General features: G+C 40.8%; 1 protein-coding gene across 1 annotated transcript in view; it reads left to right on the forward strand.

The window, feature by feature from the left end:
* The window catches only part of cacna1ea (calcium voltage-gated channel subunit alpha1 Ea), a 51,243-nt gene that overhangs the window by 22,652 nt on the left and 16,025 nt on the right, over nt 1-12,566 (forward strand). Inside the window, exons 6-20 of the mRNA XM_088395046.1 lie at nt 3,845-3,948; nt 4,528-4,686; nt 5,898-6,088; nt 6,632-6,735; nt 6,982-7,097; nt 7,248-7,301; nt 8,980-9,072; nt 9,160-9,369; nt 9,548-9,660; nt 9,741-9,853; nt 9,927-10,058; nt 10,311-10,380; nt 10,440-10,557; nt 10,754-10,821; nt 10,935-11,026. Coding sequence (XP_088251172.1) covers nt 3,845-3,948; nt 4,528-4,686; nt 5,898-6,088; nt 6,632-6,735; nt 6,982-7,097; nt 7,248-7,301; nt 8,980-9,072; nt 9,160-9,369; nt 9,548-9,660; nt 9,741-9,853; nt 9,927-10,058; nt 10,311-10,380; nt 10,440-10,557; nt 10,754-10,821; nt 10,935-11,026 — 1,737 coding nt within the window. The remainder of the gene's footprint in view (nt 1-3,844; nt 3,949-4,527; nt 4,687-5,897; nt 6,089-6,631; nt 6,736-6,981; nt 7,098-7,247; nt 7,302-8,979; nt 9,073-9,159; nt 9,370-9,547; nt 9,661-9,740; nt 9,854-9,926; nt 10,059-10,310; nt 10,381-10,439; nt 10,558-10,753; nt 10,822-10,934; nt 11,027-12,566) is intronic.

A 12,566-nucleotide genomic window follows, 5' to 3' on the forward strand; every position in this document is an offset into this window, starting at 1 on the left:
TGAACTTACATGCTAATTGCCACTTTACATTCTAAGTGCCTCCATTAAGACGATAACAGTTGGCACTCGGAGATGCCTGATGCCTGCAAGAAAAATTCGCTGCATATTATTGTCGAATTTTTAAGCCATGACTATACAGCATGACCGTTAAAAATACAACGTGTGTGCCAAATGGAGCACGACTTTGAGCCAGCATCGCCTTCTGTCGGCTTGGCAGTCGTACACCTGTAACCCTCGCGTGCACACACATTGAAAAGAGAGAGCTGTCTCCACCAATCGTATTCCCCCTTTGTCATCCAATCAATTGATGACATAAGCGGCCTGCAGCAGGGATCCATATGTCCCGAGAGCTGTTGCCGTGGTGACACAGGACCCCGCCCTAGGTCAGGCTGTCACTGCCTTCCCTCCTCGATACCACGCACCATCAGTGCCGACCTGATTGCATCATGTTTAAGAGAATCATGTCGATGGCGCTGGTGTTGAGGATATTGATAGGGTAACAAGCTCGCTGTCCCTGTTTGCCACTTCTTTTTCATGCCCGCATAAAGAGGCTGAGTGGGCCTTAAAACAAAGCCCATCGAGGCCATTCACGGTCTCGTCTGGATGTGATCGGCGAGGATGAAGTGCTGCAGTGAGATGAAAGCGGCCATCGTCCAACTCAATTTGAATGAAATTGCTGTTTGGATTTGCATCCATTTTTTGCGCTATTAAAATAACAGTATGTAACTGTTATACTTTTAGTTGATATGTACAGCAGAGATGTTGTAAAATTGTAAGCCATGTTTGATGAAATACTAACCTGTGGAGAAAATGTCAGTTTAGGTTGTTATAAATCCCAATAATTGCAATATCGTGTCAAGTCATAATAAATTGGAGGCAAATAGACAAATATACAGTATAGATGGGTCTTTTTAGCTAAAGGCTCTCTTAACAGAAAAGTCAAGAGTTTTAGTTGACTGTGTTCACACCCACAACAGCGCAAACAGCCTTTTCTAACATCACGCAGCTCCAAAACTGTGGTCTTGTGACACGTTGTACATAATGGCAGTTTAAATTTTTTTGTGAGTTTAGAAGCACATTTTAAGCTGCTTAACTCATCAGGGTTATGTTAGGTGCCCAGAATAATTGCCCACAGGAAATTGTTTTATGACACACCAGAGTAAGCAGTATGCAATGGGTATTTAAATTGTACAGAGCAGTTGTTATGAGCACCATTTGGCACATAAAAGTGTTTAATTTGTTTAATTTATATTCAGTTACTCAGTGGTGGACTGTGTATTTGTTTAGGGACATACTTCCACCCCTATCATGTCATAATAATCACAAAAAATAAAATAAAAATGACAGAATTGAATAGTGTTTCAATAGAAAACTAAATATCACAATCACTAGAGTTGGTGATTATTGATTATATGAATGGTGCACATCTCTAAATGCATGTCTGCATGATACATTACAATTCTGCAAGATTGCAAATATTTCTAACAGTGTCACCAAAAGACTGAATATTTGGAACAGCTGTTATGCAGGATCTTGCGATACGGGGTTATGTCTTGACAGTGACATGGCGCCCAAGTCACAATGTTGTCACTACCACGGCCTGGCAGATGTCCCAATAGATTTCTCACGCCACGTGGAGGCGTCATGACTCTTTGTGTCACGGCTGACAGGTGTGACCGTCTTACCATTTTGTGTGTGCATCTCTCTTTACAACTGCCTCGGACCAGTATTTCTCATCCTTTATTGAGCCAGCTCAGATATTTTTTATTAGAAAAAGCCTACAGCATCAGCAAACAGAATAAACACAAAAAAATGTTACAAAACAGTATGATGAAATAATAATTTATTTTCATGAATAACAGTCGAAATAGATATTGTATTTGTGGAATATATAGCCATGTGTGTGCAGGCAAATTATAAACCGAAAGGGTTCAATGATTGAGCCCTGGGGAACACCACAACTGTAAATTTACTTTCCAACACTGCTGAAGTGAAACATCGATTTGTAGCATTTCTTTATAGCTTAATAAGTACAATAGACTATATAACAAACCTGTACCATTCTCAAACTTTTATGATGTGACAGGTTGACCTGGAACAAATTAATCGGCTTCATTATATTACTTTTTTGATTATGTGCTTGGGAGGAGGAGGCTGAGAGGAAATTAATTTGTGTTTGACCTACATATCCACTCTGACCCTAGAATGACCTAATTAGTGGACAGCTTCGTGTACCTCACAAAGCACATGGCCGCCGCTTGATTAGTACAACTTTTCACATATATCTGTGAGGGTCCGCTAATCAAGGAATGACCTTACCGTTTTAAAGGTCAATGCAACTACCATTTATGTCTGCGCTTAGTTGCTTTCATTAAGTGTTCATTAAACTTAACACGTACATTTTAACATGAGAAAAATGAACTAATGAGCTCGCCAAACATTTCTCAGCATGATGCTGTGCTTCAAACTAAAATTTTACTCGATTGGCTGCCGCAAACGCAAAATAGTTCAATTGAGAAAGTGGTTGTAGATGTTGTTTAGGCTGTCTGAAGTGTGCGTGGGATTTTAATGAGATGGCCTGTGAGGGAAAATACAAACTGATAGTTGGTTGGCTAGTCGGGACCACAACAAGACAGCAAATTGATTTTATTATAATCACCTCATTGGAGATAAAACATCGTTGGATCTTTCTATTTAACCAAACACAAACAAGCACAAATAAATGAACAGCCTGCGAGTGAGCAAAGGAGCGAGGACACAAAATGTGAGCCAAATTGTTTTGTGCCAATCCAAGCGTGTGGTTTTACTCCCTTGGCTTATTTACATGTCGCACTGTCTGCTGCCAGACTTGCAGATCCAGACAGCAAAGCTGTCGACGTTAATGACTGCACAAAAGTGATAGTAAGGTTATTCATATTTTTTTTTTTGTAATTACCAGCTAGCCAACACTTGCACACAAACATTTGCTTAATAAAATAATTTATTAGCAGGTAGATGTAGCGAGTGAAATCCATCCATCTGACTGACTGAACTAAACGAGGGTGACATTTTTAGAACTCCGCTCCGTTTGTCGCCATAACAACTAACCAGCAGACACGACGGACTAATGATGTGAAGAAAGGCGTGAGAAGAGCGATGTGGAGGAAGTACCACATGACATGAGAACAGAGCGGAGCTGTGGAAAAGTGAGACCAAGAAGAAGAAAGGAGATAAAGAGCTTGGTAACAAATGACGCTGGGGGGGGGGGGGGGGGTTAGGGTTAGGGTTAGGGGGGAACTCCACGGGGGTATAGTTGGAGGTGTGAAGCTCATGAGGATAATTCCCCTTCTATATTTATGGTGATAATGATGATGTTAAGCTATTTTAGTCCTTCACACCCCATCTGACTTATGTGCTCAACCTCCCGTGACTCAAATTCCCATCTGACTTTGGGCGTTCGGCGGGGTACACCCTAAACTGCTCACCGATTTGATGAAATGACCCCAACTGTTTTTAGAGAGTTCAGGGGATGCCATTGTGAGGTGTAAATGTCAGTTTGGAGGTCTTGTGTTGGGAAAAAGCCTTAAAAGCCAAACTCCTATGTGTGTGACTTTCTGACCAAGAGGTTCATGCGGCTTCAGGCTGCAGGCATCCATCCCATACCGAGGCGGAGCTGCTTTCTTTGTTCTGCCTTAAACTGTCTTTTGCCACTGTGTATCCTCCTACACATGTGGAAAGAGCCCAAAACAACCCCCAAAGAGCCTCACATCCTCACGGTCCATATCACAACACAGCAGCCCTACTCTTTTGCATTAAATCCCAAAATTCATGCCCTTTTGTTCTTGTTCTTATATTCCTTTCTCAGGATTCTGGCTGCAGCAGGCTCTCATATGAACATCTCTGTGGATCTGAGAACTCTACGGGCAGTGCGAGTGTTGAGACCACTTAAACTGGTTTCGGGCATTCCCAGTGAGTATCAAGTACTGAGGTTTTTTTTTTTTTGTCTGGAAAGTTTTATTTGTCACACTGTGATGCAAGCATAATAATGATAATAATGATAATGATGATAATTAAATTAAATAACAAATTAAATAATGAAATTAATTAGTAAACACTGTTGAGAGCGATTTGGACAATTGTGAGGTAAAAAAAAAAGCTCTTGATGATGATTCGATTATCTAAATAGTTATCAATTAATTTGATAATCAATTACTTGTCGATTAATCGATTTACTTTGCTCTAGTTTGAATTTATTACTTCAAATTATCAAGAATATTCATTTAAATTGCCATATAGGCCACACTGTGAAACTAGGATTTCAAAAACTGAACTTTTCTGAAAATTAGCTAAAAATTAGCCCTCATTTTCTTGCTGCATTGCCATTATGCCAGACAAAGCTTGATTCCTCCTCTTCTAATAGAAGACAACCAATCCATTTATAAACCACTCATGTTCCGCTCTCTGACTTTGTTAATCAAAACAGAGCATTCTTTAAAAGAATGCACAATAGATTCAAATTGAAATGACTGAATTGCACTTTCTTCTCAGGTCTACAGATAGTCTTGAAGTCCATCATGAAGGCCATGGTTCCCCTGCTCCAAATTGGCCTGCTGCTCTTTTTCGCAATCCTCATGTTCGCCATCATCGGCTTGGAGTTTTACAGCGGCAAACTGCACCACACTTGTACGCCGCAGCCTGGGATACTCGGTTAGCTTTTCACACAAACACACAAGCTAATATGTTTTATATGCTAATTGGTTTCTTCAAAGTGGCCAATGAATCTACAGGTAGAGACACAACTTCATGTCAGCTGCACAAACAATTCCAAGAGGCATTTCCAAACGAGTAGTAACGATACGCACTCGAGTCATAACGTCTTAATTTTAGATGCGAACAATGATACGATAAATCACTCGCTGCAATTTTATGAGAGAACCCAGCAGTGGCATCCGGATATTACTGTTATTTAAGATTCTTCCTCTGCCAAGCACTAAATTGAGCTGCTCTGGGAAAAAAAAAAAAAAAAAAATCATCCTCTGCCTTGCTCTCCCTGATGGAATGAATGAAACAAAGGAGAGCAATTTGTAGTTGGAAAAGTCATGAATAATGCATCAGTGTGGAGATAAAACAAAAAAAAGTCATTTTAGAATTTTCAGCTGTAAACAACATTGCGCAATCCAAATCCAAAGAGATACGACTGAGCTCTGTTTGGCTGCCATAATGGTTTGTGTTGTGCATGAGAAGCCATATCCTTCTTATTTGCATAACCCTTTAGGTTGAAGCACTATTATTCAAATTTTGCACGCATGTTTGTACACACACAGCATCACAATGCACTGCAGTTAAACCTAACAATACAATTCGCTACATTTGATCCCTTATGCCACAGGTGTCAAACTCAAGGCCCGGGGGACAGATACGGCCCGCCACATCATTTTAGGTGGCCCGCAAAGACAAATCGTGTATTAAATTTGTGTCTTTGCTAGAATTGCAAATTGTCTTCACTTTTAATATCTGTTTTTTTAAATATTTGACCAGTTTTTACTCGTCTGATTTGAAAATGAGTTATTTGTCAGTTTGTTTTGTAGCTTTATATAATATGAGATGCTCATACATTTATTTGGGTTGACAGTCATAATGGCCCTCCGAAAGAAGTTATGACTATAATGCGGCCCGCGAAAAAAATGAATTTGACATCTTATGCGATCGAAATTTACCTCAACCTACCTGTGGAGGGAATTACAAATAGTTCCAAAGAAAAAAAAACAAAAAAGGTTACCTCTGTCTCATTTTGTTGACATGGCATTTCAACAGGGGTGTGTAGACTTTTTAAATCCACTACAGTATATCAAGATAAATGAACAGTCTGCATTTATTTATTTATTTATTTATGGTCTCTGCGCCTTGAACCCTTGCAGAAAACGAGACGGTGGACTCCTCTGAGTTCGACTTCCCGTGCGGCGTGCGGCACTGTCCGGCCAAATACACCTGCAGCGATACGTGGATTGGCCCCAACGACGGCATCACGCAGTTTGACAACATCCTGTTTGCTGTTCTCACCGTCTTCCAGTGCATCACCATGGAGGGATGGACCACTGTGCTCTACAATGTAAGATTATTCTTTGACTCCACGGGATTGAAGCGTGTGCCAGAAGTTATTTCCCCACTTAAAAAGTTTGACGGGAAGCGAAGCTGCGTGCAAGCGCTCTCATCACATCTCTATGCCTCTATCCGGGCAGTTAAATCTGCAAAGTGTCATGTCAACTCCAGTTTGACATTTTTATTGATTCCCTGACCTGAGCGAAACCTCCTGCAGGATGCTGTAATTAATCACAGAACAACTGGGTATGACACTGTTCAGTATCCCAGAATCAATTTTTTTAGGGCGATTAAATAAGAAAATGATTTCCTATTTTTTCAATTAGACATGCACAATACTCAAAATAAATATTTATATATTATATTACAATATTATATTATAATATATAAATATAATTACAAATTATAATTTAATCCTATTTTTCATCTGGGATCCCTCAATAAAACCTGCTGATGTTTTGCTAATGTAGTGGATCTGATTATACATCAATAAAAGAGAGAAAGCAGCCGAATGTAAACGATGTTTGCGGTCTGATGTGTGTTTACGCCTCAGGCCGACGATGCCTTGGGTCCCAATTGGAACTGGCTGTACTTCATCCCGCTCATAATCATCGGCTCCTTCTTTGTCTTGAACTTGGTGCTTGGAGTCCTCTCTGGGTATGTTTACATTTCATTATAGGTGGTATATTCCTTCATGCATATATTTACAATCCCAGGCAATGGAACTGATCTCAAAGGGAATCGTATATGAATAATAAATACTTTATACGTAGATGTTAATGGTAAACTGTACATGGAATAGATGAAGTAAATGTGATCAGCAGCAAGAATAGTCAGCAGAATTGTCAAAAAATGATCTGTTAAGTTCTCCCCGAGCCAAATTGTGTGCTTCGACCCCTGCAGCGAGTTTGCCAAAGAGAGAGAGCGGGTGGAGAACCGCAGGGCCTTCATGAAATTGAGACGCCAACAGCAAATCGAACGGGAGCTCAACGGTTACCGGGCCTGGATCGACAGAGCAGGTGGCGTTGCTCTCGGCTTCATATCGCAAAGATAAAGAAGTTTGACGGGGGTTTATTGCTGCAGTAGAGCCAAATGAACCCATTCGAACAAGATTAGAAAGCAGCAGGTACGATGTTATCTGATGTTCATTTGTGCTTCTTGTTTTCCAGAGGAGGTCATGCTTGCCGAGGAAAATAAAAATCCAGGACCCTCCGCCCTTGATGGTGAGTCAGCATTGTTGCCCTTTTTTCTTTATGATCTGTCTTTGCTGACACTGCGGGCTTTTTAATCGAAAGGTGTCAAATTATTCCGTCGCGCTATTATTTTTCCGGTAGAAGTAAAAAAACGGAAAACTACTCCGCACAGAATAACATTTATTATTTACTATTTAATTTATTGAACCAAAACCCCAAGACCACCAAATTAACTCTCATCATGACACATTAGCCAATGGGAAGCCGAGTTCCCGCTCTCGTGACTGTGACCTTTCCTCTTGACTGAAGCAGCAGGACTTTTATTAAATGTTGATTGATTGGCAGCTCTCAGGAGGCTCCCTGAGTGGAGCACAGGCGGCGCCTATGGTGAGCACCCCTCCTCTCATCTGCTCGCTGCCTCTTCAACTTCACCACGCCATTTGCCACATGCGCGCACACACACTCATGGGATGAACTTTTGTAGCGTTGTTAGATGCTGGGACCAGCTGCTATCATGACAATGAATGCAATTGCTCTGATTGTAAAGCTTAGGCGGTGCTCTGCTGTTGCCTTGACAACCAACAGTCTGGAACACATAAGCGGAATGCAGAAGCTGCTGCATGGCGATTGTGTGTGTGTGTGTGTGTGTTTCACACCTTTAGCAAACAGTGTGTTCCTGCGTTTGATTAGCGGCTTATTAAAAAAAGTCCCTAAGCAAATATTGAGCTTAAAGGAAGGAATTTTGGGCGGGGCATCAGGACAGATTGAAATAAGGATGAACACTGAAAGGTCATATCACACTCACTCGGGAAAACCCGTCGACTTTCGGTGAAACTGAATGAGAATGTGTCTTCAAACAAGTGCATGAGTTTGGGTATCATTCGTTCTTTATATTTTTGGTTGACAATGGGAAAATGAAAGACTGACTTGTTTTGTATGTTCAAATCTAGCAACATTAACATGGAGAATTTGGTATTGTTTAGAACATGGCTTTCAAGTGCATTTTATAATTTTAATTTTTTTTTCTTAGAAGGCCTTTAACGTCGAAACCGTATACAGAAAATGTGAAAACTCAAGCAATTTTCCTTTTTTTTTTACGTTAGATTCGAAAATAAATAACAAAATAATCAGTCCCCTTTTCATTCTAATTTTTTTTTGCATGCCCCGCCAAACTGCCTCTGAGCATGGTTTGCTATGAGAGAGATCAAATGGCATTTGGCTGTTTGGTTCATTAAGTGAACATTAAAGGATGTTTTGCTCTCCTTCGAGTGCAATGCAAATGAGCTTCAGTAAACTTTTGTCGTTCTGCTAAAACGACGTGACATTAGCGTGTCGCGTGTTAAAGCGTTCCTTAATGTCGCATTGTTTGTGGTTGGGTTGGATATACTTGCTTTGTTTTGCATGAAGGTGTTAGAAGATGTTTTTTTGCCTATTGATAATTATGTGACCAATATGATTATCATTATAATTATTTGGTAGTTACATCTATTCAAGTAAAGAGGGCCTACTGGTTTTAAATTATTAATTAGAATGGAAAATTAGTTTTTTTCTATATTGGGATACAAGGTCTTTTTAAAAATATTTTTGGGGGAAATTTCATGTATCAAAAGTCCGAGTGGTATCGGTGGTTAGTATCGGTGACTACTAGTAGTATCGAATACCTGCACATACTGATCTGTTTGTTGTGTTGATACTGCTCTTTGTGAAGTGCTAAAGAGAGCCACCACGATTAAAAAGAGAGGCATGGAGTCTCCCCATCGGGGTCCAGGAGAGGAACAATATGGCGACGTTCCCTCAGCGGGTGAGTGGACGTCTCACCGCTTTTGTCACGTGACCATCTTGAGCCAAGCAGCAGGACACCTCCGCTTCTTTCTCCTTACCACTAAAGGCATCCCCATGAGCAGAGAGAGTTTCCGGAGAGGCAGGCGAGGTCCCGCTGTTTATTTCCGCCGCAAGGAACGCCTCCTACGCATCTCCATCCGCCATGTGGTGAAGACGCAGACCTTCTACTGGACGGTGCTGGGCCTGGTGGCACTCAACACGTTATGTGTGGCTATCGTTCACCACAATCAACCACTCTGGCTGTCCAATTTTCTTTGTGAGTCAGGCTTTCTGTGGGGTGGGCCGCACATTATTATTTTATTATTTTGAATCTTTTTATTATTTTACTATTTTTATTATTTCTGTTTTATTATTTTCATTATTTTATTGGTATTATTTTATTTTTATTATTTTTATTCATTCTGCTAATTCGGGTCTGTCTGTCGCTGGTCTAGACTATGCCGAGTTCTTGTTCCTTGCTCTGTTCCTGACTGAGATGTTCCTGAAGATGTACAGCCTGGGCCCCCGGCTCTACTTCCACTCTTCTTTCAACTGCTTCGACTGCAGCGTGAGCACGCCGTCTCCTTCTTCTCAATTCCAACTGTTCTTCCACAAAAATCTTCATTTCCTGCCCTTCTACATCCACAGGTGATTGTTGGCAGCATTTTTGAAGTGCTTTGGGGTGTCTTCAGACCGGGCACTTCTTTTGGGATCAGCGTCCTGCGTGCTCTTCGTCTACTAAGGATTTTCAAAATCACAAAGTTTGTCCCTTTTTTTTTTAAATTGGCTGTTGCCCAAAAAAAAAAAAATTCATTCTCATTTCATTTTATGAAGGTACTGGGCGTCTCTGAGGAACCTGGTGGTGTCACTAATGAATTCCATGAAGTCCATCATCTCCCTCATTTTCCTTCTTTTCCTCTTCATTGTCGTCTTTGCTCTTCTGGGAATGCAACTCTTCGGCGGCAGGTAATTTTTTTTTCCTGGGTCAAAGTCTGTGATTTGAGTGTTAATGTCAGTGTTGTTTTAAAAGGTAAACAACAGCCTAATGGTGCTTTAATAGTTTTGTGTAAAATTCTTTATTTAGAACAGGCTCAATATCTCTCTTTGGACTAGCGTAGTTATATTTTATAGCCTACAAAGTTGTTCTCAATATGTCAATAAATTCTCCAATCTGCTCTTTAAAGACTAACTTTGTCGAAATGTTCTGGGTCCCCACAGGTTCATCTTTGAAGACTACACCCCCACAAACTTTGATACCTTTCCCGCCGCCATCATGACCGTCTTTCAGGTCTGCTCGTCAACGCCAATTTATAAAGACCTGTTACCATCAGTAAATGTTTGTGTTAGATCCTGACTGGCGAGGACTGGAATGAGGTGATGTACAACGGTATTCGATCTCAGGGGGGAGTCAAGTCCGGCATGTGGTCTTCAATATACTTTATCGTCCTCACCTTGTTTGGGAATTGTATCCTCCTCCTTTGTTATTCTTCCTCCATCGAGCTTAGGTTTCCAGCAGTGTTTGATTATTGAAGCAATTTGTGGTTCCATGTTTTTGTTATCTCAGTGCCAATTCACTCACTTCTCCGCTACTATGGGACTGGAATGAAAATCCAACAAAACAGTGTTTGTATTGTTGTTGTCCTTCATTTAAGTTTGACCAGACACTCTGCTAAATGTCTTCTTGGCCATTGCTGTGGACAACTTGGCTAACGCGCAAGAGCTCACGAAGGTACAGCCAGATAAAAAAAAAAAAAAATGAGCGTCCTCAAGATAATTTGCATATCAAATGTCATCACTTGGATTTGCTGCTAGAAACTAAAAAATAATTGTATTCGCTTTAAGGATGAGGAAGAAGCCGAAGCTGCTTTCAACCAGAAGCATGCCCTCCAGAAGGCAAAGGAGGTCGGCCCACTCTCCTCCTTCATGTCTTCAGAGTAAGTCCTCCTTCTGCCTGACCTCCACATCGCTTCCTTCTGTCTCTCTCTTCATCTTCTTCTCCACCGCCTCCCCCGCTGCAGTAAGCGTCCGTATTGAACTTAACCCACACAAGTGACTAGTTTGATGAGTGGATGGAGGGTTGAGCCTCGAAGGTCTCGTACAGACTCGTTGGCATTGAATCTCACTTGGATATTCATAATAGTGATGTCATAAAAAAGTGCACTTGTTGTGTTCAGCGGAAAGTGTTTAGTCAGCGAGGTAAATAAATTGCGCGCAGGATTAATTTTGCGTGAAAATGATCCACCATTAAACTGGACCCAGTTTCATTTGTAGGATAAATTAAAGTTGAAAATTTACAATTTAATCACACTTGAGTTGATTTGTTTTTAATTCATTATGGTGGTATAAATGGGAGAATGTGTCACGGCCGATAAAACTTAAGGTTGAACCTTTTGGCCACTGTCCATCACCTAAAGAACACCATGAAATTTAATTGGGGTTCATCATAGGGCACTTTAAATGCTTATTTCTGAACATCCCAGCTATTAGAGGGTGTGTACAATTTTGCAACCACAGCTTATAAGCCATATTGATAGTGGAAATAGGTTTTTAATGATTTATCCTGGTTTTATTTGTGGATATCCCCCAAATTCTCATGTTTGAACAAGGGTGTGTAGACTTTTTATAAAGGCCTAACCCTGTTCCGCAGATTTTCAGATTGTGCAGTGGTGAATGTGCATGTGCATGGAAGAATTGAGCCTGATTTTTTTTTTTACACCATATGCACGAGAAACACATTTGTGGAACGGGCATGTGAAAGACTTGTTTTCCATTTTGCTTTTATTTTCACTCAAAGAAAAATAGCACAGGCTGTAAAAATGCGTGTTAGTTTGAGCTGAGCTAGCGTGACAGATGCTCGTCACAACCCGGAGAGAGAGAACACGGCAATACGCCGATATCTGTATGCATGCAGGAGGCTCTGAACTTTATCTCATTTCAGTAGCCGCTGCACTGCTGACCTTGAAGCAACTTGTATGGCGGGCAAGCGATAAAAAAATTGCGGCATGTCGGATGGAGGCTGAAGATAAATTCTCTGCATGTGTTTGGTTGGCATGATAATTGGAAGAAAATCGTAAATTGCGACACTCTTGCTGAGATGTTTGAATTGCTCCCCCGGTGTGCACCTTCTGGGGAATTTCGTGTTTCTGCCTTAATTTACGCAATAGGTTGGCCAAGCATGACCTCGTCTATGCTTGGAGGTGGTGGTCACGACGACAACTGCATCCAGATGCTTTGTGGCAAAACCTTTCAAACACAATACACGTTTGCTGTGTTTGCTGCACAAACCCATCTCTGTGTTCTTCTTGTCGTTTTTGTGTAAAAATGCCCTCTGATCATTGTTTTGCTCTCAATGTTTATGAATGTTTTCTAATTGACCAGATACGACGGCCATCTTGTTTGTCTCCTGGCTCCAGTGGAGACACACATCAAAAATATTTTATTTTGAGGCTGTATGAACTGACATTATTTACCAAT

The sequence above is a fragment of the Syngnathus floridae genome, chromosome 13, assembly GCF_059516105.1.
Source record: "Syngnathus floridae isolate MCC-2025c chromosome 13, RoL_Sflo_1.0, whole genome shotgun sequence".
NCBI classification, from domain to species: domain Eukaryota; kingdom Metazoa; phylum Chordata; class Actinopteri; order Syngnathiformes; family Syngnathidae; genus Syngnathus; species Syngnathus floridae.